This window comes from Lytechinus variegatus, chromosome 5 (genome assembly GCF_018143015.1).
Source record: "Lytechinus variegatus isolate NC3 chromosome 5, Lvar_3.0, whole genome shotgun sequence".
Taxonomy (NCBI): Eukaryota; Metazoa; Echinodermata; class Echinoidea; order Temnopleuroida; family Toxopneustidae; genus Lytechinus; species Lytechinus variegatus.
In genome coordinates this window covers 42,566,078-42,593,439 of record NC_054744.1, presented here as the reverse complement: position 1 = coordinate 42,593,439, position 27,362 = coordinate 42,566,078, and the positions used below count along the sequence as shown (strand labels likewise).

Below are 27,362 nucleotides of genomic sequence, written 5' to 3'. Positions count from 1 at the left end.
CGATTCTTATACGTAATATTACAGATACATGTAGGAAGCAAAGTATCAAGATATCGGAAGTGCCTTGAAAAAATGAAAATGTTACCTTCATCTGTCAATAAAGGTCTTTTACCCGTCCTAGGTACAGTATGCCCACTCAACTCTGACTCATAATCACATCTGTAAACTCTACATATTTACATACATGTACATCATAAACATGTACATAGGTAGATATACATGTATTGACATTATTGACTGTGTAAAGTATACCCACCTTCTCTCCTTGACTCTTAATAATAACAGCAATATCTATGATAGGGGCGAGGTTCTTGGGAGGTTTCCTTGGTCCTTCTCCTAAGAACTCTTCGTCAAGTGGCCGAGATGTCTCTGTCAAACCGGCCACCACAAAATAATCAGCGACCCTTTGGCCGCTGCCGTCCTCCATTTTGAATTGGATCGTCCTATGTCAGCATGACAAGAGGTGAATTAGATATCTGGAAGAAAAAAAAAGAGAAATATTTTTGATACTCAAGGTCCATGGCAAGTTTTACAACATACATGTATATGTAGGCCCTACAGTACATTAATACTGGAAATCTGTTTGGAAAAGGTGTCACATTCATGCAATACTCATGTAGTTTAATACAAAAAAAAAATCTTCATTGTACACTACACAGGTTTAGTACAGATTTATTTCAAATCATGTTCCACTGAATTTGAATGAAGTCTATATCATTGTATAAAACATCATATAGTAGATCTACATGTATAATCAGGGCCCTGTTGTACAAAGAGTTACGATTGATACGATCAATCGTAACTCTAGGGAAATCCATTAGTGTCATAATTTTTTCTACGAAAAATTTGCACAATGTCCTTTTTATGCAAAGAGAAGCGCAGTGTATTTTCAAGAAAACAATGAATGCATGAATATACATCACAGCTAGAAAATATTTTGAACAAACATGCATATACATAGATGTTGACGTTGCTGGCCGTCCATAGTTGCGATTGATCGGATCAATCATAACTCTTTGTACAACAGGGCCCAGATGTATACATTGTGGGAAATGCAAGCAAATATAACATGTACAGTAGTATGTACATGTACACATATACATGTATCCTGCAATACATGTAGGCCCCTATATGGATACATATATGCATACATCAGTTTACAGAACCTTGTATGAATTCATATCTTCTTCTACATGTAGGACAGAAAATCATGATTGTCTACCAACCATCAAGAGAAATCACTAGACTGCGATTCCTCCATTGTACAGTTGAAAAGACAACAGTTACTCATTTCCTCCTATAAATCACTCTAATCCAAGGGAGCGGGTATATCTTAATCTTTGGGAGTTTACAATTACTGACAAATCAAACAAGAAATCTTGCATTTATTAATACATGTACATGTTATCATGGAAAAAATCTTGGGAAGGAAATGGGAGTAAATAAATAATGTTGAAATTGATTCTGTTGCTACTATTTAAAAGCAAAATGTGTTTATGAGTTTGAAAAGCAATGTTTATGTTTAATAATGGCCTTTGAAAAACTATTGCAGTTTTTTAATTAGAAGTAAACATATACTGATATTGCTTCAGGGATTGACAAGTAGTTGAGAAGATAAAAAACTCATAATGTTAAAAAGCAAGGCTATCGAAAGTGAATAGGCAACATGTGATATGGGTCTACTGTACGCAACATGTACCGTAAGTAACGGTGTATTAACCGCACCTTTTTCTCGGCGGGGTAGAAGCAAAAGTCGGGGGTGCGGTTTATACACGGTGACGGGTCTGAGCCAGCCCGCCGTAACCCCTCCCGTACGTACATGTACGATGTCTGCCAGTTCACAACACATCGAGTGGCCGGGCGTAGCCGCCCAGGCAATGTCGTTTAGAGGGGTATGAGCCGCGGGTAATGGGAAGCGATTATTTCAATATTAATTAAATGTTGTCCATAACAAACGCACCCACCTTCATGACACTAATTTTGACTTTATTCTCGATTCAAAGTAGTGAAGTTCCCTGACTAATTTAAAAGAGACGCCAAGCATACTCGGTAATATTTTGTCACCGCTGAGCGAGAGTTGAGTGAGCTTAGAGATTGCGTTGTAATGTGTTTACAGTGCGACTTAAGCTGGCGCTATTCAAAGTCCCGTTTCGCGCCAGCTTGTTTTTTTTCTTTCCTGTTTGCTTTTCATAAGATACCATGTAAACCACGCACGAGAGAGACGGCACGAAGCCGTAAAAAACAACTGGAAAAAATGCCAATTTCTTTGTTTCTTGAACCTTCCTATAATCCCGTATCCAAAATTCATGCTAAGACATCAAATTTCTGAAAGTGATTGTGAGATTGTGATGCAAGAAATGTGAATGTTTCTTCCTCCTACGCTGGGAAAGACACAGATCATAATTTGATAAGATGTACTGGCATGACTTGTACTGTATCGTAGTTTGCAATGTAATGGCAGTGCTGTGTGTGTACACTGTGACTGTGAGGTGAGCGAGTGTGTAAGTTGCCAATATTGGCGGGACCGTTCTTTCTTTCTAACATTTGTAGATGAATTGATCAAGAACAGCATATTTCTGCATACCGGTAATCTCTTTGGATACTTTGAAATCTTAAAAGCTTAGATTTTGTTTCTCCATACCTCAAATATGCATGTAAATGTGAGATTTTTTTTTTTTTTTTTTAGTCCAAAGTTGGGGGTGCGGTTAATACACGGATGCGGTTAATACACCGTTACTTACGGTACCCGCTTGTGCATCTGTATTTAAAAAAGAAATGTGTTGGACCTACACATCAACAAGAAGCCCATGAATATCCTGTATCCATTGAAAGTTTCTCCTTTTACATAATGATCTATAAAAATCCAGCTTTTATAGATCCATCTATATAAAATGTAAATCTACATGTAATTGGTAATTTTGAATTTTGAGCCATCAAAGTGAAATTTACCAAGCAACAACAGTGTAAAGAAATGTAATTTTGGTGTAGGGCTGAAGAAACAGAAATGTTCTTTATATTGTGTAAATTTCATTGCTTCAAGTCCACATGCATTATCAGGATACATGTATACGGGACCACATCACAGACACAGCTCCGCACAAAACCCAACCCCCTGTTCTATCATGCATGATATCCCTATTGCAAACTTGATAATGCATCATTGAAGCTGCTGCCGTTTTATAGGTCACAGAGCGGTCTGCAAGCACTGAGGTTGTATTGATTGTCGTTGGTGCAGACAGTTCAATTGGATAATGGCGCATCTTCCAGGTCGCTTTTAGTTTTAGAAATGGAGGTCCTCACTAAAATGCACTTCCAAATGATCACAAGGTCACTTTGTTTTGTTCTCCTCTTGCACCATAATCGTTGTTTTGATACAAGCATATACAGTACATGTACAGTATGTGCATGTTATGTGCTTGTGGACAATTGTATTGATTAGCAAGTTCGTTCATGAATGGATAATGGCGCTCCAATAGAATTTTCCATAACATCTGGGTGTAGTAGCATCAAATTTCTCAATGATGGAAATTTTACTACCTAAAAGGGTAGCCTTCATGGAAACCTCGATTTCAATTCATATTTTATGAACATTAATTGCTTTAGAAATAATGAATGACGAGGGTCTGTTACAAAAGCAAAAAGTTAAAATAAAAGATATGATTTCTGAAGCCAAAATGGAGTAGACTGGAATTCACAAATCCAAAAATTCCCTGTAGATCAGATGATACCCATCATTTTCCAACGGCCTAGAAATACTAAAAATTGTTATTTCATCCTGTTTTTTTCCCTTCAGTTAAATTCACGTTTTCTATTAAATGCAGTGCTCAGTCAGACAAGAGTTCATCAGGAACTCTTGTGACCAGTGATTCCAACTGCATTGACATTGAGATTCAGACAAGTGTATTAAGTACACAAGACAGTTCAAGGGCAGTCAAAGTTTAAGTGTAGGTAGATCTGTGTTTTTGATTTTCAAGGAAAGTTTATAAAGGGTAGGTTAATACATAAACTCCCATATCATCTCCCTGATCATACGTTGTGCACTGCTAATTACAACATGCCCGAATGTCCATATCATCCACAGATGTACATGTACATCATCAAAATTGCGTCTCTTCAGAGACATTTTTAAAGACGTGTCCAGCGTTAAATCACATCACTACATGTAGTATTGAAAGAGATTCAAGTACATGTACAACACTGAAACATTGAAGAAAATGCAGGGCAGGGATTCAACTTGCACATGCAGACCTTCATTTTTGAGGAGCGCGATCGCGCCGGCGCTCCTACCGCGCTCCTTAAAAAAAATAAGGAGAGCAAAAAATCGCGCTCCTCAAAAAAAAAAAAAAAAATTGAAAAAAATTTCCTAAAATTTCACATCTTCAAATCCATGAAATAGCCTTCTTTTTTTCCATAATTCCTTGAAATTACTTTGATTTAGTTGAAATCTATCAGAAAAATGAAGAATATTCATCTCTTTCCCAACTCTGATTTTAATTTAATCTCGGTAAATATTGCAGTCCCATGTAGTCCCATATGTAGATTTTCATGGCAACACCATGGAAGTCTACATGTGGGACTACAATATTTACCGAGGTGAGTTCAAATCAGAGTCGGGAAAGTGGTGAATATTCTTCATTTTTCTGATAGTTTTCAACTAAATCAAAGTAATTTCAAGGAATTATGGAAAAAAGAAGGCCATTTCATGGATTTAAAGATGTAAAATGTGAAATTTTAGCAATTTTTTTTTCAATTTTTTTTTTTTTTTTTTTTTTTTAGCAGGAGCGTGTACGACATCTTGTAAACGTATTGACATGACCCAGGCCTAGTTTCACCACAGATTAATTAATAGCTAACACAGCTATTGCATATATACAATGTTAGGAAAAATCTACAATTTATCATACATACATGTATTGTAATGAAATGTTTTGAGCTCCTCACGGAGAGCGATTCTGAGGAGCTCAATTGAGCTCCTCAAAAAAATAAGGAGAGCGATTTATTGAGCTCCACGAAATTATAAACGTGAAGGTCTGCACATGATGCAACTTTAATAGTTACATGTACAATGTATCTGCCTTTTAAATACTCATTACTGTATGTTGACTGATATCCAATGCCATGTCATGAATAAAGAAATGGTTCATATTGAAATCTTCATCAGGTTTTGATATGGAAAACACACACCAGGGGGGCGTTTCATGAAAGGACTTGTCGGACGTTTTATCCGACAAGTCCCATTTTATCCGACAGTTACCATAGGAACAGTGCCTCTCAGCCAATCAAAATCATGGAAAGGTGTCAGATCTGACAACTTGTCGGATGAAAATATTGATATGGGAAACGCTCACCAGGAAAGAAAAAAAAAGATTGAAAATAGACATAACCTGTATGTACCTACAGTGGATTTGCTTTTTATAATTTCTACTATTTTCAACAGGTTTTCCAAGTAGCTGATCAAATGTTTGACACCAAATAGTCTTGGGCTTGGCACAAAATGTATTGGTATGACCAGTATATGGTGTAAAGCACTTTCCAAATTTTTTAAAAGAGGCTTTACTATAAACACAATTTCCCACACTAAAATGTTTTCCACTTCTTGAGATGTCACCCCGAAGTAAAGTCAATGTTGTTGCTTGAAGTCAAGTGTGTATAAAGAGAGCTGATTAACACACTTTCCAATTGGCCAGTCCATCAAACCTGCACAGACCAAAATGTCAAACCAGAGGCCTTTCAAAGTGTTTTCAGACCGCCCCGAAGTTCTTCAGTTTCAGGTACATGTATTTTCCGATTTGGAAATTTGCCCTGGGGAGCGTTTCATGAAAGGAGTTGTCGGACGTTTTATCCGACAAGTCTCATTTTATCCGACAGTTACCATAGAAACACTGCTTCTTAGCCAATCAACATCAAGGAAAGTTGTAAGATCTGACATCTTGTCGGACAAAAATGTTGATGAAACGCTTCCCTGATCTACATGTAGCTACAAAATGTACGTTTACCCCGATTGAATAACAGGTAATTCTTATAACAGTGTGAAAGCAAATTACATACATGGTAATATCCCCAAAATAAAATACCTCCTACATGTACATACTATGTATTAGACCACTGTATAGTTTAGACAACAATTGTAATGATAATAAAGATGCTGTTGAGGGTTTATTAAGATGATGATGATAGTAATGTACAGTCAAGAAAATATTACCAATATCATTATGGACAAGTGATCAATATGAATGATTTTGACACGTTTTAGGAATGATAGAGGTGGCATTGAAGACTGAGAAATTATGATCCTACATGTATTCATCTTGCCCTCCCTTTCTACATGTACATGTAGCACGCAAACTTCTTGTCTTCCCATCATGCAATACCTTTGTCTTTCCTTGAAACAGGCCCCTATTTGGCATGCCAGGTAAGGTGTATAGAGCATGCCTGATTAGAAGGGTAATAAGATGTGACTACTGCAGAGAGTCCATCTAATACTCTGTCATCACATGAACAAAGACAAGTACAAAGTATGTAGGTGTTCCTTCAAGGCTATAAAAACAATACAGATTAAATAGACCTGCACAAGGGCCCGTTGCAGAAAGAGTTGCAATCAATCGCAACTCAAAAAAATCATGCGCAAGTCCCGAATGCGCGTTGTTGATTGGTCGAAAATCAAATTGCGCATGATTTTTAGAGTTGCGATTGATTGCAACTCTTTCTGCAACGGGCCCCTGTACTTGTACAGGTGTGTTTAGGCTACATGTTTACAAGTATGTAGGTCTAGTAATTTACTTTCTTTTCAACAAACTGCTATGGCCTACAAGCATTTTTACACAGAAATTCCAAAATACTTTCAAATGCAAGCCTTATTTTAATATTCTGGGGGGGGGGGGAAGAATCAGGGTACTAATGGATAATTCGTTTTTCCTTTCTAATCATCGAAGAGCAAAAACGGAAATCAGCCCCATGGTTCGGTCTTTGAAAACACAAAAACAGAATATTGAAATACTTTTGGGCTCTTTCTGATTTCTCATTCTATATTTGTGTTTTAATGTATCAAAAACAAAATCAGAACACACTTTTCGCTCCGTGATTCTGTATTCGGAATATCGTACAGCAAACATCGAAATTGCCGTCGGCTCTCTGATTTCTGATTTGCTCTTCGTTCATCAATATTAAAGAGCGCCAGCTACGTCAACAAAATGTCTAAAGCACCATATTTCATAATCATCTTGATGGAATTCAAAATAAACCACTGTTCTAGCATATACACTGTACATGTACGTATACTGGCAAGCTATGGGTGTCGATCTGTATTCATGCCTGGTAGGGGCTGTTTTCTTCTCTTGTGAGGGATCTTTTTTATTTATTTTTTTCATTTTTGATGGATTTCATTTTATTATTCTTTTAGTTTGGGCAGAGGTCAGTGCATGGCGTAATGAGACTAAAGTTTTCAGAGCTAGCATAATTCATATTGCATATTTCACACAACATGAATTTCACAATAATGTACATCTTTCATTTGCTACTCATTTCAATCTGATGATGAATGCAACACCCCTTGCTCATAATGAAGTGGGCCCCCTGTATGCAAAGTGAGGAGCTGAGAGCTTGTTAGCTGGTGTGAAGTGCATGTCAGTCAGTCCTATAAGCTCCAAGGTTAATAAAAAAAAACCTCTCTCCTCCTGTCTACTAATACCCTTTTTACACAGGCTAAAATTTCCTTAACCCCGTATTATAGGTGGGGCTAAATTGCCATTTAGCCCCACCTATAGTACGGGGTTAAGCTTAGCCCACTTTCCTTTTACATAGCATTTTTGCAAAGTGGGCTAACCCCACCTTTAGTACGGGATTATTTGGCCCTGCAAAAAAGCAGGGTTATCCCAGCAATTGTGGTGCTAAGAGCAATAGTACGGGGTTAAGATTGCTAGTGTAAAACAAAAGTGGGCTAAGCTTAACCCCGTACTATAGGTGGGGCTAAATGGCAATTTAGCCCCACCTATAGTACGGGGTTAAGGAAATTTTAGCGTGTGTAAAAAGTGAACGAGTGAAGTACTTGTACTACGAATGATCGACAAAAACCACTAGTCCGGGGTTAGCGAGTTTCGTGTGTGAAAAGCAAGCAATCCTTATCCGGGGTTAGCAATAACAATTTGGCATGTGTGAAAAGGAAAAAAAACAGTACGGGGTTAAGGATACCGATAGTACGGGGTTAGCGATAGTCCGGGGCTAAGAAAATCCTGTGTAAAAAGGGTATGAGAGGGTGATTCTATAATGGATGCATTCCCCATTCACAGTGCATCGGGATGCTATTACATGGAGGAGGCAAACCAATGGATACTAAAAATAATAAAATTTTGTTACCCATTCACATGCACAATATTGAATGAAATGTTTGCCGACATTGTACTCTATCAGGCACTGACATTTCATTGCCATGAACCTGCATGTAATAATCCCGATGGTGACTTATACTAGGGGTCTGTTTCAAATTGTATCACATAATGTATGAATTGCAATTAGCCAGGGCTATGAACAGCATGCACTGTCACTGGTAAAGCTACATTGTACATGCGCATGTACATGTATAAGTGGTTAAATAGGCAAACATCGTAGGCCAAAAATATTGGAATACATTTTGATATGGCTACACTTAACACGGGCCGCGGAACAGTTTTCAAAATGGGGGGGGGGGTGACTATGCAAAAAATCACAATCTTAATTTTTACATTTTTGTACACGGTTTTGGTCAACGATGGGGGGGGGGGGGCTTAAGACCCATATTAAACAATTGTTAATTTTGTATGCTTCTGTGCAGTATAAAAAAGGAAACCAATATTTTTGTATTTTCTGTCAATTCAAGTACACGTAATTGCAAAAAAATAATATATTTAGTGTTCACAAGTAATTTCATTGATGATGGTCTCACTGCAAATCGCTACATACACTCTACCTGTTTGCCATGTAGAGATGTACAGTACATGAGCATCACAACAAAATAAGGTGCCAAACAATGCTGGCAAACTGTATCAACAATAGCAGTTTCGCAGAGTAGCAGACATGATCTGTAGGCTACATTTATAATGTACATATATACCGGTACCTAAAATATTTTGCAACTTGTTCACCTAAAATCCAATCCTATCTATCTATGTATCTATCTATCATTCATTCATTCATTCATTCAATCAATCAATCAATATTTCCTCTAACCCAGACTGCCATCAAGTCATAATAATGTGCATAATGTATGCACTGTAAACGGAAGGAAATAAAATAGCATGTCAGATTATGATTGATGAGTGAAAACATCACCAAGCACAGGTAATCTGATGCCAATGCTGCCAGGTTGAGTGTGTTCACTGTGTTATCAATCAAGGCACTCTCAGCAGCAAGATTGTCTCTCCTTTCACATACATGTACATGTACATCTACAGTATAATACATGTACTGTACTCCTCTTTATCATCCCACACTAAACATTCCCTCGCATTGTTCATGTGATGTCCATTATACACACATAAATGTGCATCAAAATGTACAGCATGAAGTTTCACAAGGTGATACTGTATTACCAAGGAGATATCTGCTTGGTATTACATTGGTTTATTGGTTCCTTCTAGTACAGGCCTGCAAATTATGCAAATTAATTCTGTCTCAAATTGGATACTGAAGGATAAAAGTTGCAGATTGATCCAGATATAGAGTACAAACATACATGTATCAACCTAAAATGTTCCAATAAATATTGCAGGCTGCCGACTTGTTACATACACATCTGATGGGCCAGGGTCAATGGAAATTGTGTACATGAACAGAGACTGTTACTCACATTCAACGGATTAAACTACATGTACAATCCCCTGTATGACGCACGAAAATACATATGGCTTTCACACATTCAGAAGTGAAAAACAAAATAAAATCATGTAAAAAAAAATCTATAATATAACAGACCCGTTTATTGTAAAGCCTTCTGGCTTCGGAGTGAATCCAACACAACACAATTTTTTTCGCATTTTTCACTCACCTTAAAGTACATGTAACAAGTGATAGAGCAGGTTGTTTGCTGGTCCCTCCACTCTGATCAGCAAGTGATGATAAACAAGTTCTATCTATCCAGAAGATATCCTCAGATTTCTACCACATAATCAACTCCAACGCTTAACCACAGATCGCAATGTACCTGCAGAAGTGAGATAGCACAAGAAAGGAGCTGTTATTTATATGCACATGCACATTATCATAAAGTGAAGTATTCTGTAAGATACCATACTGTACATACATTGTAGAGTCAACAGATCCTTGTCTCAGTGACCAAGACATTGATCCCTTGTTTGAACATGTATGACCAGTGACCTTCAGAGCTGAACATTTCAAAGGTCAAGTATAGTGACCTACATTACGTGTACTGTACCTGTATATTATGATGATCAGTTGATGACTTTTTGACAAATGATGTCAACACTGAAAAATATTCTATTGTTTTTATCTTCATAATTCAAACTTTTATTTTTCAAAACATATTTTTCTAAGGAAAAAAAGAAAGCACTGCATATCTAATGACTCGCGACATACATGTATTCTTAGAAAATGTAATTGCTCACAATCTATTTCATTACATCATGATGACCTACATGTACAGTATGCATGTTGATATCTACATCGACAATGTAAATTGTTGCAATGTCACTGAACTGACAGTACCTATGCCCTGCATTAATTTGATTTTATTTGACTCAGAAAAAGTTGATTGTCAAAAGGTATTTCACATTGATTTCCAAATAAACACCCCAGGATGTCAAGTTCGAATCAAATTCCCTTTGATCTGGTACAAATTGAAAATGAAAGCCAATAAATTTGATTCAAGAAAAATCATGAGAATTATTTCCCGGAGTCACTTTGAATTACAGACCAACAGGTACGCCCCAGGCTAAGGTACATGTAGGTCCACGGAGATGGCAAAAAAACACTTTATGTTCATAGATGGTAGGCCTATTTATATTATCATGTGTTTAATAGTGTCCAGAGTCAACATCAATACTTAATAGTTAATACTGTATTTATAAACAAAAGTTTGACTGACTACTCAGGCAATAATAATATCACCAATCAACCTCTTTAGATGGATTTTTTGTTCAATTGTTATCTTGTTGTTTGTTGTTATATACAATGTACAAAACACAACTTTTCAGATACAGTACTTTGGTTTATAAAGTTAAAAACGTAAAGAAAGAACATGTACAAACATATCTTGCTAATACAAAAAATGCATACACATAAAGTTAAAATAAAATAAAATGAAATGAAAACGTCTGACCCCAATTTAATCAATCCTCGTTTTTTTTATAGGCCTACACTTCAAGGATTGCCATGATACATGTACATACAGGGAGCAGTATGTTTTTTATTGAGAAATTGAAGACAGAGCCAAGTCATTTCAGGAAGGACTGGGACATACATTGTACAACAATTTCAATCACCATGTAGGGCCTACATGAACAGTTGCTTTTAAATACATGTAATTTGCTATTTATCAACAATACAAGAATTCCTAGGATACACATTCAAATGGAAAGACTAAAAAATAAGAAATTGTACAGCTAATATTTTCGGGGGGGGGGGGGGGGGAGAAAAAAAAGACAAGTCCTCCGGACATCACTACCCAATGAACATGTACATGTACAGTATGAATGACATCTTTATCATCTGAGTTCAACAAACTGATGACTATTTCCAAGGATGCTCAAATTTTAATTTGATAAGAATCTTGGATAGTTTGCACAAAACTGCCTCAGGCCAAAGTAATATTTAAACACAGTCCGATTTGACATTTAAAAAAGAGATAAGTGAGAAAACCGATAAGAAGTCCATAGGCATATAAACTGGACTACAAATAAAATTCTAAAGGCCTTCAAGTTGTTGTTTTTTTAATGTGCATCCTTCAACTGATAAAGCGAGACAGTACATGTAGTTTGCAGTAAAAAGGAATGACCTTAAAAAAAACTAATAAGTTTTTTTGTAATGCCCATGGCTTGTCAACATAAAGTTTTCTGTGCATTAGCCAACATACAATATGCTGTACATACATGTAGGCCTTTTTTCCAATTAACACACTACAATGGTTGTTTCTAAAGACATGGAGGTACATACATGTACAATGTAGAAGAAAAATAGGCTAATTAAAAGCCTAATAAAAAGCAATGTGAATGTAGAATATTTACATGTAGTTGAGAAACATAAATGTAGGCTACATGTACGTCTGAGAATGACAAGGTGAAATATTTGTGATGAATGGAGTTGCAATGTAAAAAGATATCATTTGTAAAATTGAGACAAAACTGAAAAAGGTGTATAATGGATAGCGGCGTGCTAGACCCCTGCCCAATACCGTGCCTGCGTATACCAATATCGTACTGCATACTGTATGGGCTTCGTAATTATTTTTAAAGCCAAACAGTTCTTTGTTGATAAAAAATATTCTAGACAAATCAACCAACTGGTAGGGCCTACATGTACATGTATACATGTACATAGGTTTCATCTTAAAGAAATAGTGAAAACGGCAGGCTTCTTCATGTAGGCCTACACTGCCTGTACAATCTGTGTAAAAACAGCTGGTAAAACCACAAAAGACATTTCCCCCTCTCCCCCTGCAATCTAGGCTGCGTTTATGCGACCTCGACCCAGAATCATGATTTGAATCACCATTTGAATCATGATTCAAAACAGCAGCATGAATCACGATCCGACAGAATCAGCGTTTATACGACCATCTTTCTAACGCTGTTTCTCCCTGAATTCGGGCCGATCCAGTGCGCATCACAGTGCGCAGTTTGACCCAGGAAGTATAGGTCAACATTTTCGCACGTGTTTCTAACTTCACGTCGGCTGCTAGATTTTTGCTGCCGCCGGAGCTAACGCGCGATCGTTTGTGCAAGTGCAACGCTTACTCGGCTTCCGAAAAATAAATCTTTTACTTCCAGAATTCCGTGTATTGTACCTCGTATTGTTTTTGATCGGGAACCAGAACGGGTCATCATCCTCCCTCCCACCTCCCGATCGATTTTTCTTGTCTATGATGGTCCTGTACTGGGCACGAATTCTGTTAATTTTGTCTCGACAGGCGGTGCCACATCTCCGTTGAAAATGAAATCCCTCCCTAGCAAGCGCCGCTGAAAGGGATCGTCTTATTTCTGTGAATCCCGGTAAGGGATGCTTGTGCTTCAGGCTGAGCCCAAAGCACAAGCAGAGCCCTGAGTTCATCGTTGACCAGTCCAATTTGTGCCTTTGGAACTTGAAGAAATGATGGATGAAAACAATGAAATATACAAATGACGCTACAGAACAACCCCGGGGTACAATACACAGAATGTTAATTCCTAAATGCTGGCAATACTGCTACACGAAAATTAACCTGCACGAAACACAGCGCGCGCCTTTGAGTCGAACCCGGAAGAAGCACGACACAATGACGTCATAGAATCATGATTCAAATCACGATATCGTTCATACGACCTTTTTCGTTCGTGATTCTACAGAAACGTCTTTCCAAACGCCCCTTTTTTCGTGTTTCATGTTTGTGATTCTAATCATGATTATATTCAATTTCGACTAAACGCAATCGTGATTCTGCAGAATCGTGATTTGAATCACGATTCTGATCATGATTCTAGGGTAAAAAAGTGTCGAATAAACGCACCCCTAGACAGTTGTATGTAGCTTTATAATTGTACCAGTACACACAGTTCATAAAGGATTTAGCTGGCTTTGTTCACATACTTGGAACTTGGCCTTTCTATTTCATGGCATTGTTCACAATAAAGCCACTCTATGAAGCAGGTGTCTGTGTGGGAGATACCCCCTTTGTTCCTCCTATAGAGTCCCCTAAAATCTTTTATTCTCTGTAGGGATGGAACAGTGTGAGGGGGTGTGAAACTCATTTGTAGGGGTGTAAACAATGCATGGACCCCTCTTTTTACCATCTCATATTAAACTGAGTAGTGACTTTTACTGTATTGCACAATACCTTTTTCACTTTAATAGTGCCATCTATATTTTTTTCCTTTTGTCAGGTTACAGTACGTAGGAGTGTTTGATTCAGGGAAATTTGAATACAAAAAAGTAATGGCCAGTGTAGTGAATCATACATATTGGCTAATACACAGAAGTTCTTTGTGAAAGAAACAAAATATCATTACTAAACAAACAATTGACAAGATTCAATGAAATTATTGGCAAAATTTTCATTTCATTCAACATACAATGCAAAAGGCCCACAAACATGTGGGTCTACAAGAACAGTACATGATGATGTTGTCCACAGACTCATGATCACGAGTCATTATGTATTGTTTTGGTCTTTCACTACAATGGAATGTTACAACCTATATTACAGTGTACATGTACCTAAAGCTGCGCAGCTGAAAACACAAATATTTGTATTTTGAGGAAAATGGTACACTACATGTACATACATGTACGTGTAGGCCTGCATACAATTTATTTGAGTATTGATTGTCTACGTTCAGAGCTATATATTTTCTAGAAATACATGTATCAGCTTGCAGTACATGTATGTAGGCCTACATGATAATGAAACATGAGACGGCTTGATGGGAGCAAGAAATATCTAGTCTTTTTAGCATTGCATACATGTTTAGAAAGAAAAGTGGCATTTGTAAATAAAAAACTGATCCCAATGTACATGTGGCATAACAGACCATACAGGTTTAAGGGGAACATGTCTGCATAAATCTATTGAGGTAAACTCAAGAGAAACAAGTTCATCAACTCATACACATGTAGACCTACATGTATGAAAAAAAATATTAGACCAAAAATGGTGTCTACAGGTACCCCAATATAGCATAGGTTGGACTCCAATTAACCCTAGCAGAGCACCATCAATTAGTGGAGAGCAGACCTACACGTCACCATGTGTACAGTGATCTATGAACACGTACACTGCATGTCCATTGATTTACAATCGTGAATAATCAATGAGATGACTCATCATGAAGGTCATGTGATCAGCAAGCTCTAATAGGTCCATGGTTGAATGCATTCACATATCATTTGCAACAAGTGAATGACATGATCACTCTATAATAATCTTTTTGTTTTATTGATTGATAAAGCGGTTCCTACCATTGCAGAACAGTGACATACTCAATTATTGGTTCCTTGGACAAGTAGAATAGACATGTACCGGTACCCTACATTGTACATGTTGTAGAGCCTTCATACAATGTAGGCCTACCGGTACTCATGGCACTCTACTTGTAATAGACCAACTGCAATTTATATTTCACTAAATTATTGTTGACTGCAATTATTAAAATGATGCACCCATGGGTAAGAGTGGGTCTGTAGGAACTGTGTGCACAAGGTAACTTTGGCATGGTTTAATCCATTAGGCGCAGCCAGAGGGTTAATGCTAGTAAAGTATACCGCATGCACACAGTTCCACTGACCCAAGAAAGAAATATCTTGTGTATATTTTTTTTAATCAATTATTATCAGGCAATAAGAAAGTTCATTGTATTATGTTTCGCATCATTTGAAATTAATTCTCAATACCTTCATGTAGTAGTTCTGTTTGAATTTAAGACAATTGTAGCCCTGCAAAATCTGTACATTCATGGACACAATAAACAAGATTATAATGAATATGAAATCTTAATTCATGTCCATGTAGGTAACATACTTTTTTCTCATCAAGTTTGGAATGGTCAGACCTATAGTGCTCCTGTATTTTTTTCTTTCAGAAATGACCAATGAAACTTTTTAACAATTATTAGCTTAGGCTGGCATTGAATCATAATGTAAGTCGCTTTATGGGCCAACCATATTTTGGATAATGTTCAATAATGAAAACATTATAAATCCTAATAATGAAAACAATAATAAATCCTTCAAAGCAGAAAGTATGGAAGCCTCTACACTTCACTATCACACCTACATAGAGTATTGTGAACACATCAAGGCCTTTACCTGCCCTTTCACACAGAAAAAAATTGTCATTAGAGTGATGATTCCAGTGAAAAATAAGGCTAATGACGAGCACATGTGAAACCAAACTAGACCATAATTAGAATCATGAATAATAATCACTAATTCAAATTCTACTCCAGAGATGAAATCCAGTTGATTTTCACTCAAATTGAGGTATGAATTTTGCGTGTAAAAGGATTGACTTCCAAAACAACTTTTTTGGGGGCGGAGCTTACATGACCTTTTAAGCACTTCCGTAGAAAATTCAACTGTCATGCATTCATTGTAGTTCGTATTTGCGATGCAGTGCTTTGATTGACAAGTCACCAAGGACATATCTCACCTTCGCTCAGGAATTCGAATTCCAAATCACAGTTTTTCGAGTGAGCATGTGAATGTCCAATGATTCTAAAGACGAATTGCAATCATAATGATTCAAGATTCATGTGTGAAAAGGCCCTGTATACACATACATGTATGAAGTTTACAATTGAAAGTACAATCGTAAGGTGTCATTCCAAATTTCTTTAAAACATGCTTAGTGGAAACGGTTTTTAAAATAGGGCCTACGCCTACCATGGATATACATGTACAGTACATGTTCGAAGTGTTTTCTAGCATGAAAATAGTAATTTTCAGAAAAAAGATTATCATTCTTCTGTACAGATTACCTAATACCCCAAACTTTTCTATTCTTTATAAGCACTCTTTTCAAAATTACTTAACAGAGATTTAAATTTTTACAAAGAGTATCCATTCTCACTGCATTCCTGGAAGGCTTACCAGTGAATTGATAAAAAGCTATATGTAGGCCTACAGTGTACATGGATGCAATAGGTGCCATAGAAATTCAAGCCAATTTAGGAACTGGGCCTATTGTGCTTGTAGGCAACACACATAGTTTAAATATCACATTTCGCAGTCCACAAACTTGTGAAATATAATTTCTAAATAGTAGTCAACTATTCCATCTATGGGGACAAAATGTCCCATACGTATTAATGTCATTAATTTGTTTAATTAGAGTCTGTTATTTAGAGGGTTTTGACTTTGACGTGAAACTTGTCTTAGATATACACTGACAGACTGACTACAGTGTTGTGACTTCTATCATACTATAAAATTCTTGTCAAAAGAAATACTTTCAGAGAATTTTTAACTTGAAAAAAATGTTTAAAAATTGTATTATCTCCTCAAAATAATAACTTTCCCAAAGAAAATGTAATAGAATGATTCCATCTTCAAGTGAGAAAACATTTCACAAGAGAAGAGGGGCATAAAAAAAGCAAAATCAATCTTGTCAAAACATTCTAGATTGACATGTTACATTATCTAAACTTAATATCTGACTCACAATTTGCACTGATGTACATTGTATAGCAGTTGATGCTGTAGACCAAAAGCTTTGGTCTCTGTACATTGGTTGTTCAGCTGAACTCTGTTGGCTTCACTCACCAAATACAGAGACCGAAGTTCTAGCGCGATCTGTACAGGGGACTCAATGGCATACTAAGTTCGGATAAAACGTAGAAGTGAAGTTGCGTGACAGCCGAGCTAAGTCACTGTTTTTGTTCCTTTTAACTTGATTTTTCTGTTTTTGGGGCAATTAATGCCAAGAGGGAATATCAATTTTCATTTTGGTTGCATTATTTTTTTTTAAAGTTTGATTCAATAAAGACAAAAAATGGAAGAGCCCCGAGGGGGGATTTTGCATTGTAAGTCCCCTAATGGTGGCTGCACGATAGCAAGCTGTCTGTGTACGAGGAGAAATTAAAAAAAAATTTAAAAACTCCTCGAACAGACGGTTGCCAGCTGTCTATCGATGCCGGTACTAAGTTCTGAGTCATGTCAAGGCCACAGGAGAAAAACTTTGTTTTACTACAGAATACTGGTCAATCACTGGGACTTTTCAGCACACATCAGAAACTTAAGGAATAGAGGAATACTTCAGCATATATCTACATGTAGATCTATCAATCATCTACAATACCTAGGCCTATTATTATTTTGGAAGGGCTATTCTGACTACGACAAGGCTATGTAGTACGTGTATGTTATGTATGATGGGGGACCTAGCTACGCACTTTGTTTTCAAACAATAAAAATTGTCCCAGTTTTTATATTTCAACAAATTATATTTCACTTAGTTGTGGCAAACATTTAATAGTAAAGATCATTAACCAAGAGGAAAATATTGCAAAACTCACTAATAAGAAAATCCTGTTGTTTTCCGAACACCTCTTGATTTTGCCGCCCGATGTAGAAGGGTTCTAAAGCTACGCACTCGATTTATCATGCAAAAAATAGTATTTCCTGTGCTTCAATTTCTAAAATATATTCAAATTATTATAGGATAAAATGAAATTAAAACTCCAAATTCCAAACAGTGAGTTGTTGGTTTTCTCTGCATTCAGACTTAGAGATTTACGGAAGCCTCCGTAGAAAAAATTGAATAGGAATCGTTCGTCACTCTGCAGTCACAGTTCCACACACAGAGTGCGCATTTGCCATAAAAACTGCATGCGCGATGAGTGGTGTATAGCTTTAAGACCCGCGCACCTTTAGCCATAGGCCTACATGTACATGTATTTTTACTCCCCATCATGTTCTGTAATTTTAGAAGTGTCATTCTGAATCTGCATAAGTTCATGTTTTTATTTTCAATTTTAGTGGGGGTGCATATAGATATGGAACTCTTGCCTAGCTTTCACACCAGATAGTTGGCAGAGTACAGCAAGTCTGCATAGGCCTAGGTCCTATGCCGACCTAACCCAAGAAAAGACAAGACAATTAATTAGGACCTCTTTTCGGTTTATGGCAGTGAGTCCAAACTTCGCGCGTGTCCAAACTTCGCGGACGGTCATTATCTCCAAAACTAGCCAATATCCCTAAAATCTGACATCATCAATGTGAAAAGCGACCTAAAATTACCCTTCGCTGAAAGTTTCTTTAGGATTAGTCCAGTATTCATGAAAATATTGGCAAAAGATCGGCAAATTTTTCACCGTTAGCGCCCGTTTTGAAGAAAGCAACAAGCATCACGATATCACCATTTTACAAGCAGAAATCATAAAAAATGTGAGTTAAATGTGGTACTAACCGATTCCATAGCATTTTGCCATCAATCTGATATAAATATTTCACTTTTTGAGCTTGAGTCTTTGTTTGAATCTCCACAAAAGCTTTGGTGCGCGAAATTAGGTCACACTTTTTCTGAACGGTTTTACAGTACAGCCCGCATTTGCCGATCGGAATAGAATTTTGAGATCGCGATACCGGCGAAACCCCGTGACCTACTTTACATTTTCGTCCATGATTTTATAGTTTACGATCTTGCCGTCAATGTGGTAACTATTTCTTGAATTGGTTTTGTATAAATTATCAATAATTTGTGGACAAAATTAAGCCTGATGAATATTTTTGAAAAGTGCGCGAAGTTTGGACACCCCATCATACAATGGTTTAAAACCTTTTGTTGGCTTTCCGAACTGGCAAGAAGCCAGTACGGAACCATATGAATTTACAGTACACTCACTAGACAGTGGCCTATACTTTCTCCAGAAGAAAATATAGGCATGTTTACTGTTTATTTCTGAATAAAAAAAAACTAGGGTGTCTGGATTAAAAAAAAAACATGTTAATATAGGACCTACGGTATAACTATAAATTAAATCCATCAACACTCACTCAGTCTCACTCTCAGACACACTCGGCAGTGACACTCCCGTTTCGTTCCTCACGTTCATGACGTTTGTCTTTGATAAACGGGCAAACTTTCTGCCCTTGAGTCAACTTAATTAAGAACAAATGCTCACCAAAATAAGATGATGAATCTTCCCTCTTATTATGTTTCGGCATAAAAGTAAAATCCCCTGCTTGATGGTAGTTTCAACAACAACCTCCTAAACTCGACAGCGGTAGGAATACACACGCCCATGGTATTTTTGCGATACGATCTCTCTCTAGAGCTAGCTCGAGTTCGAGTATCAATCCGATATTACGGTTTAACTTCAAACATGTGATGGCGCTCGTCAAAATCATTCAAGGCCCTATATGGCCTTGAAATCGTATGGCGTGCGATTTGAAATCTAGTTCCCTCGCCTCCTTGCATGAATGTTTCTCAGATAGCTTAGTTTAGTTTACTCCAACGATGTTGTAGGACGAAGCCTGTTCATCGATCAAAGTAGAAATGTCTATTGTTGCTCTCCTTCAGACAAAATTAGATGCACTGCTTATGTTGGCAGGGAGGGGTGGCAGGGGTATCGTAGACAGTGAAAAATCCCATGGAAACACACAAGAAACGAAAATTACTCAAAGTCATAGCCCAGGACCAAAATCCAATTGAAACCAGTTGGATTTCCAACTGGTTTCAATTGGTTTCAATTGGTTTCAACTGGTTTCAATTGGTTTTAACTGGAATTTAACAATTTCCAGTTGAAACCAGTTGGGCAACTGGAAATCCTAACTGGAACCAGTTGGGCAACTGGAAATCCTAACTGGAACCAGTTGGGCAACTGGAAATCCTAACTGGAACCAGTTGGGCAACTGGAAATCCTAACTGGAACCAGTTGGGCAACTGGAAATCCTAACTGGAACCAGTTGGGCAACTGGAAATCCTAACTGGAACCAGTTGGGCAACTGGAAATCCTAACTGGAACCAGTTGGGCAACTGGAAATCCTAACTGGAACCAGTTGGGTAACTGGAAATCCTAATTGGAACCAGTTGGGTAACTGGAAATCCTAACTGGAACCAGTTGGGCAACTGGAAATCCTAACTGGAACCAGTTGGGCAACTGGAAATCCTAACTGGAACCAGTTGGGTAACTGGAAATCCTAACTGGAACCAGTTGGGCAACTGGAAATCCTAACTGGAAGCAGTTGGGCAACTGGAATTTCAAACTGGAACCAGTTGGGTAACTGGAAATCCTAACTGGAACCAGTTGGGCAACTGGAACTTCTAACTGGAACCAGTTGGGTAACTGGAAATGACTTCCAACTGGAAATGATTTCTAACTGGAACCAGTTGGGTAACTGGAAATCCTAAATGGAACCAATCGGGTAACTGGAGATGACTTCTAACTGGAAAGATGGGTAACTGGAAATGAATTCTAATTGGAACCAGTTGGGTAACTGTAAATAAAACTGGAACCAGTTTGGTAACTGGAAATCCTAACTGGATCCAGTTGGGTAACTGGAAATGATTTCCAATTGGTTTCCAATTGGAAATTTTCCAGTTACCCAACTGGATCCAATTGAAATCAGTTAATTTGCATATTATTTTCTGCCAGTGTGCACAAATTAATGTTTTATGAGATTCATCATAATTTACAATATATCTGTTGATTTTTGTTAATTTGAAGTACCACACTTTTTTAAGATAAGTGTTTGGAATACTTAGCAGTGAAAACCATGTTCATAAATGTTATAGATTATAATTAGAATAGATTAAAAGATAATTAGTACACCACTAACTGTTACCAAATTGCATCAAATAAAAATACATATATTTGAAGATCTTCCATATAAATATGTACATATGAAAGTCTGCATTTTATCAATGCCCTTTACATTGGTATATACAGGCGTAACACTGCTTCTGTGTTGACATGAGCAATAGTTAGTGCAAGTGTTAATTAATTTGTAACTAATTAAGTTCATTCCAACTGGAAGTTCCAATTGGATCCAGTTGGAAATCAATTGGTTTCAACTGGTTCCAGTTGAAACCAGTTGCCTCCAATTGGTTTCAACTGGAACCAATTGAAACCAGTTACCTCCAATTGGATTCAACTGGTTTCAATAGGGAAATTGGAACAACTGGAACCAATTGGAAACCAATTGCCAACTGGTTCCAGTTGCCCAATTGGTTTTAACTGGAACCAATTGGCAACTGGTTTTCAATTGGAACCAGTTGTTCCAATTTCCCTATTGAAACCAGTTGGCCAACTGGTTTCAATTGGTTTTGCTCTAATTGGTTTTAACTGGATTTTGGTCCTGGAAGGCAATCTTCTCCCAATGCTTATCCAGTCTATTCTTAAAAGCAATCACTGAACAAGCAGTAACTACATCTTCTGGGAGACTGTTCCACACATCTATCACTCGGTTAGCAAAGAAAAACTTACGCACATCAAGACGCGAATATCTTTTCTCTAGCTTTAAGGAATGACCTCGCGTTTTACCACCTTGTCTCAGATAGAAAAGTTCAGAACTTGAATCATAGTAACCATGCAGATATTTGTACACATCAATCATGTCACCTCTTTTACGTCGATGACTGAGTGATGGCAATTTCAGGAGGCGAAGACGTTCAGGGTATGATAGGTGCTTAATACCTGGGATCAATTTAGTAGCTCTACGTTGGACACTTTCTAACCGCCTCTGCTCACCCATCTTATACGGTGACCACGCAGCCTGGCCATACTCTAAGATAGGGCGAATAATACCCTTAAACAAAAGCTTAATAGAGGTCTTATCCAAATGTACAAAAGTTCTTCTAATAATACCAAGCAGTCTATTAGACTTTGACACCACTTTAGAAATGTGCTCCTTGAAAGAAAGACGTGAGTCCAAAGATGGTTAAAATTTTGAAAGAGACTGTTACACTACCATTCCAATCCTGTAGGACTGATAGAGTGTCGAAAGGGGCATTTGGGGCACTTATCTTAAAACATAGATTATTAATTGAATAGTGTGTATTTGGAGGTGTTTTTTTTTTTAATTTTCAATTTAGATATAATTTGGATTATAAACTTTACAACCCATGGTGATCTCATTGAAAATTAACGCTCTCACCAATCCCTTTCTCTCCCACCATCATTCCCTTGTTGGTTTACATCATCTTCATTCCATTTTCTAATCCTATACTACTGGCTTGTCTACTAAACTTTTTGAATTATTGCCATATTTTAGCCAATCTTCCATTTTGTCTAATTTCAAGTTAGACTTTGTCTAATATAGACTAAGTCTGACACTACTTCCTGTACTTGGTTAGATAACTGTTTATAATAAAAATTTGAATGTGGCAAAATAACAAATAATGAGAAGACACCAACTGGGCATCCATCAATATGAAAACTAGTCTGTTGGTATAAGACCATTGAGAGCAGATCAAATGAGTTTAGCCCATGTAGTATCAGACTATATGTATGAAAATAGTAGACCAAGTGCTTATTAAGGAAGTGAATATAAACCCCTTTTGTCAGGCACGTAGCCAAGGGGGTGGTGGGGCGGTCAACCCCCCCAAAAAAAACGTCCCATAAAGAAAAAAAAAGAAGGGAAAAAGAGCTGAGGAAAAAAGGAAAAGGGAAGGGAGGAAAGGTCACTTTGTGTATTTTTTTTCCTTTTTATTTTTTCTAAAAAGATAAACTTCCTTATTCTTGCTCTATATTTGTATACGAATTTTGCTTCCGCGCAGCGTGCGGTAAAATGACAATATTGAAGTTCTCCATTGTTTCCCCCACCCTTTCTCTAACCCTATTTTTCCAACTCAGCTATATGTGTTTCTTGCCAGTTAAAGTTCAAATGTATATAGGGCATGGATTTAGAGAAAGGTTAGGCCGAAGTATATGAAGTTATCCATTTTTTTTATTGATCGCGCAACTTCTGGTCGGGTCGTTTCTGTCATCACCTCCATAAAGTCAACTTCAGATATAGGTACGAGAGACAAGAGAGATGGCTCCTTTTCATTTTAATTCATGAAACACCAAAAGCTTCGCGCGGGATCGAGGGGGAAACTCCCCATCCCTGCATCCACCCCCTAGGGAGCGCGCTCTGTACGTGTTGGCATGCTTTGCTTGCATTTACCGCCCCCTCCAAAATGAAATCCTGGCTACACGGTTGCCTTTTGTCACATCCCCATTTCTCTCTCTCTCCTTCATCATCTTTTTTTCAGACTTTACTCAGAGCAGAGCAATAGCTGTTTCATTGATCTTTCAATTTCTATACACTATAAATGTGACATATCTCAAGATCTTTAGTGGGAAGCTTGATACCTTGCTTTTTAATCCACTGGTAATGATATAGTTAATATTCAAAATGTCTAATAATCATTCATCCATCACAGCCCCCATTTCACAAAGACTTACAATATAGGGTCTTTGCCATACTTTAACTCCCATTAACTCCCATGGAAACCTTGAATTTGATTGAGCAGTTTCCACAGTACTTACAATAATGACCAAGTTGTAATGGTAAGTCTTTATGAAACAGGGTTCAGAAAGATGGTACACAAATCAAAATTAATAATACAGGATGGGGATGCACAGATCTGAGGGGGAGGATCATAATCCAATCCCATTTTTAAAGGAACCTTTTTTGCTTGTAAAACACATTTTGGAGTCAAAAGGGGCCTCAGCTTTCGATCCTAGCAGAATCTTCATCGGAGGCAAAATGACAGACATATAGGCCCGAATTCATAAAGGTGGACTAAAGTTATACCCGGAGTATAAAACACGTCATTTGACGTCATTTTAATCCATGGACTAAAGTTATACCCGAGGTATAACTCAGCCGTGGGTTAAATTTAGCACCCGGTGCTAAAGTTAGTCTATGGATTAGTTAGTCCACCATTTGTGAATAGCGCGGTGGACTAACTTTATACCCGGGTGCTAGCTAACCCCGGACTAAATTTAACCCTGGTATAACTTTAGTCCACCTTTGTGATCTACGAATACGGGCCATAAACATAATATAGACCACAGACATTCAACAGCAACACTAGAAACAAGGAGACAAAAGGGGCATTAGTGAGTAGAGATGACCAATCAGGTTAGTGAAGGGGATGAAAGAAAAGGAGTAGGCAGACACAAAGGGAAGTTAAGGCCAATGAAAGACCTCAAACCAAGAGGGATTAAGATATGAGGCAGGCAACATCAAACAGGATCTGGAACAAAACAAATTTTAACAGGAAATAACGGTGGTACACCCGATCTGTATGGAGAGAGAAGTCTATCTTCTAAAAACAATTGGTGACACAACATTTGCTCTGGGCTTTATTTTGTCTAAGATGCAGGTTTAGGATTGCAATATGGTTTTATGTTTGGTTTAGGGTTAGGGTATAGTGTTAAATCCAGGACTGAAGTCAGCCATTTCAATAGTGAGTGGAATTTACACCCCAGCAATTGTCACCAAGGCAAATGTAATGAAACAAAAAAGATGCGGACAATAGATCATATTGATTGTAAAACAAGTGGAGCGCCTCTGGCAGTCTCAACTGCATTACGATATTCAACATAGTAGCAGTGCTGACGTTGAAAACTACTATAAAATAATCACTCACAAAAAACACCATTCATAAGATGATACAATACTACATTCATTGACCCTAAACGGCATTTGACCTTGATCATGTGACCTAACACTTGTCAGTGATACTTAATTACACCTATGTCCACAATTCATAATCTATATCCATAAACTTTGAAAGTTGTGACAGCAGTTTAATAATTACCTCCAACATAGCCAAATCCCGAGGGGGGGGGCCACTTACATTGATGAGTGGATACCATGCGCGACCCAAAAAACACGTAAAAAGGATATCTTTTTCACGATAGGGCACGTTACGTACGTAACGTGATAAGGGTGTCAAAAACACAAAAATAATGAAAAAAGGGTATCTATTTCGCTATGAAAATTACGTGTTAAGGGTCGAATTTGCGGGATGATAAAACAAAATTAAAATGTTTTATAAAGGATGTCCTTTTTGTCCCAACACTTCGTGTTTAGAGTCCGATTTGTGCGAGGTGTAGAAGGTGGGGTCGTACTAAACCAAATAAGGTAAAGCCGACGACCGAAGGACCCGTAACAATAAAACATTCCTGTACTTGTTTAGGGATTCATTTCAGGAATATTTGCCAAGAGTATCGTTTTGTTTCCAATACGGGTATGGTTTCACACGCCAATACTTGTTAAGGGGTGCATTTTCAGAATATGGAAATTACGTGTTTAGGGCGTTTTTTGAGACCCCATGGTCGCGCATGGTATCCACTCGTGAATGGAAGTGCCCCCCCCCCCCTCCCCCGGAGCCAAATTCATTGACCTAAATGACTTTTGTCATGTGACCTGAAACTTGCACAGGATGTTCAGTGATATTTGATTACTCTTGTGTCCAAGAATTATGAACTACATGTAGACCAATACAATTTCAGAGTTATGATGGTAATTCAACAAATACTCCCAACATTGCCAAAGTTCATTGACAGTAAATGACCTTTGAACTTGGTCATGTGACCTGAAACTCACACAGAATGTTCAGTAATACTTGATAACACTTCTGTCCAATTTTTATGAATCAGATCAGTTGACCTTAAGTTATGATGGTAATTCAACAAATACCCCAACATGGCTAAAGTTCATTTACCCTAAATGACCTTTGACCTTGGTCATGTGACTTGAAACTGAGGCAGAATGTTAGGTAATATTTGATTACCCTTATGGCCAAGTTTCATGAACTAAGTCCAAAAGTTATGATGACAATTCAAAAACTTAACCTTAGGTTAAGATTTTGGACTCCCCAACATGGTCTAAGTTCATTGACCCTAAATGACCTTTGGCCTTGGTCATGTAACCTGAAACTAAAGCAGGAAGTTCATTAATACTTGATCAACCTTTTGTCCAAGTTTCAAGAACTAGGTCCATACACTTTAAGTTATGCTGTCATTTCAAAAACTTTACCTTCGGTTAAGATTTTGATGTTGACTCCCCCAACATGGTCTAAGTTCATTGACCCTAAATGACCTTTGGCCTTGGTCATGTAACCTGAAACTCAAGCAGGATGTTCAGTAATACCTGATTAACCTTATGTCCAAGTTTCAAGAACTAGGTCAATACACTTTTTAAGTTATGCTGTCATTTCAAAAACTTTCCCTTCGGTTAAGATTTGATGCTGACGCCGCTGCTGCCGTCGGAAAAGCGGCGCCTATAGTCTCACTCTGCTATGCAGGTGAGACAAAAATTACTGTAGAGTCTGGATCTGTGGACAAAATTGGTTGGCAACAAGCTACCTAATGTTTATTGATTCAATCTTGCAATCTAGACATATTATTTTTATTTTCTGTTTGTAGCAGAAAGATCAATGAAACTTGCTAGCATTTAGCCATCAACACAATCTATTTCTCTTTAAACTCTTACTATCACTCACAATATGCTAAAAGAAGTTTTAAAATAGAAAACAATTAACAAATAAAGATTAAAAATAACTATACAATTTTGTATTTTGCAAGATATTTCTCACATTTGACATCGTATAACAGTAGCTTTTCATTTTCAAATATTTTTCAACCATATGAAATGCTGCAGAAATATTTATTGACAGGCTATAATAGGAATCTATCTTTATCAATACATATCAATGTTCCTCTCCCCCATTTCATAGCTCACATGGT

At 37.4% G+C, this 27,362-nt stretch overlaps 1 protein-coding gene across 5 annotated transcripts in view; it reads right to left on the bottom strand.

The window, feature by feature from the left end:
* LOC121416209 (C-myc promoter-binding protein-like) overlaps positions 1-19,965 on the bottom strand; it is a 71,627-nt gene extending 51,662 nt beyond the window's left edge. For 4 of the 5 annotated variants that reach the window (XM_041609702.1, XM_041609704.1, XM_041609705.1 and 1 more), the window contains exons 1-3: positions 19,800-19,965; positions 10,019-10,174; positions 257-476 (exon numbers count right to left, since the gene is read on the bottom strand). In XM_041609702.1, coding sequence (XP_041465636.1) covers positions 257-427 — 171 coding nt within the window. In that variant the 5' untranslated portion in view covers positions 428-476; positions 10,019-10,174; positions 19,800-19,965. The remainder of the gene's footprint in view (positions 1-256; positions 477-10,018; positions 10,175-19,799) is intronic. The other variant, XM_041609703.1, reaches the window with a different exon arrangement.
* Between the last annotated feature and the right edge of the window lie 7,397 nt (positions 19,966-27,362).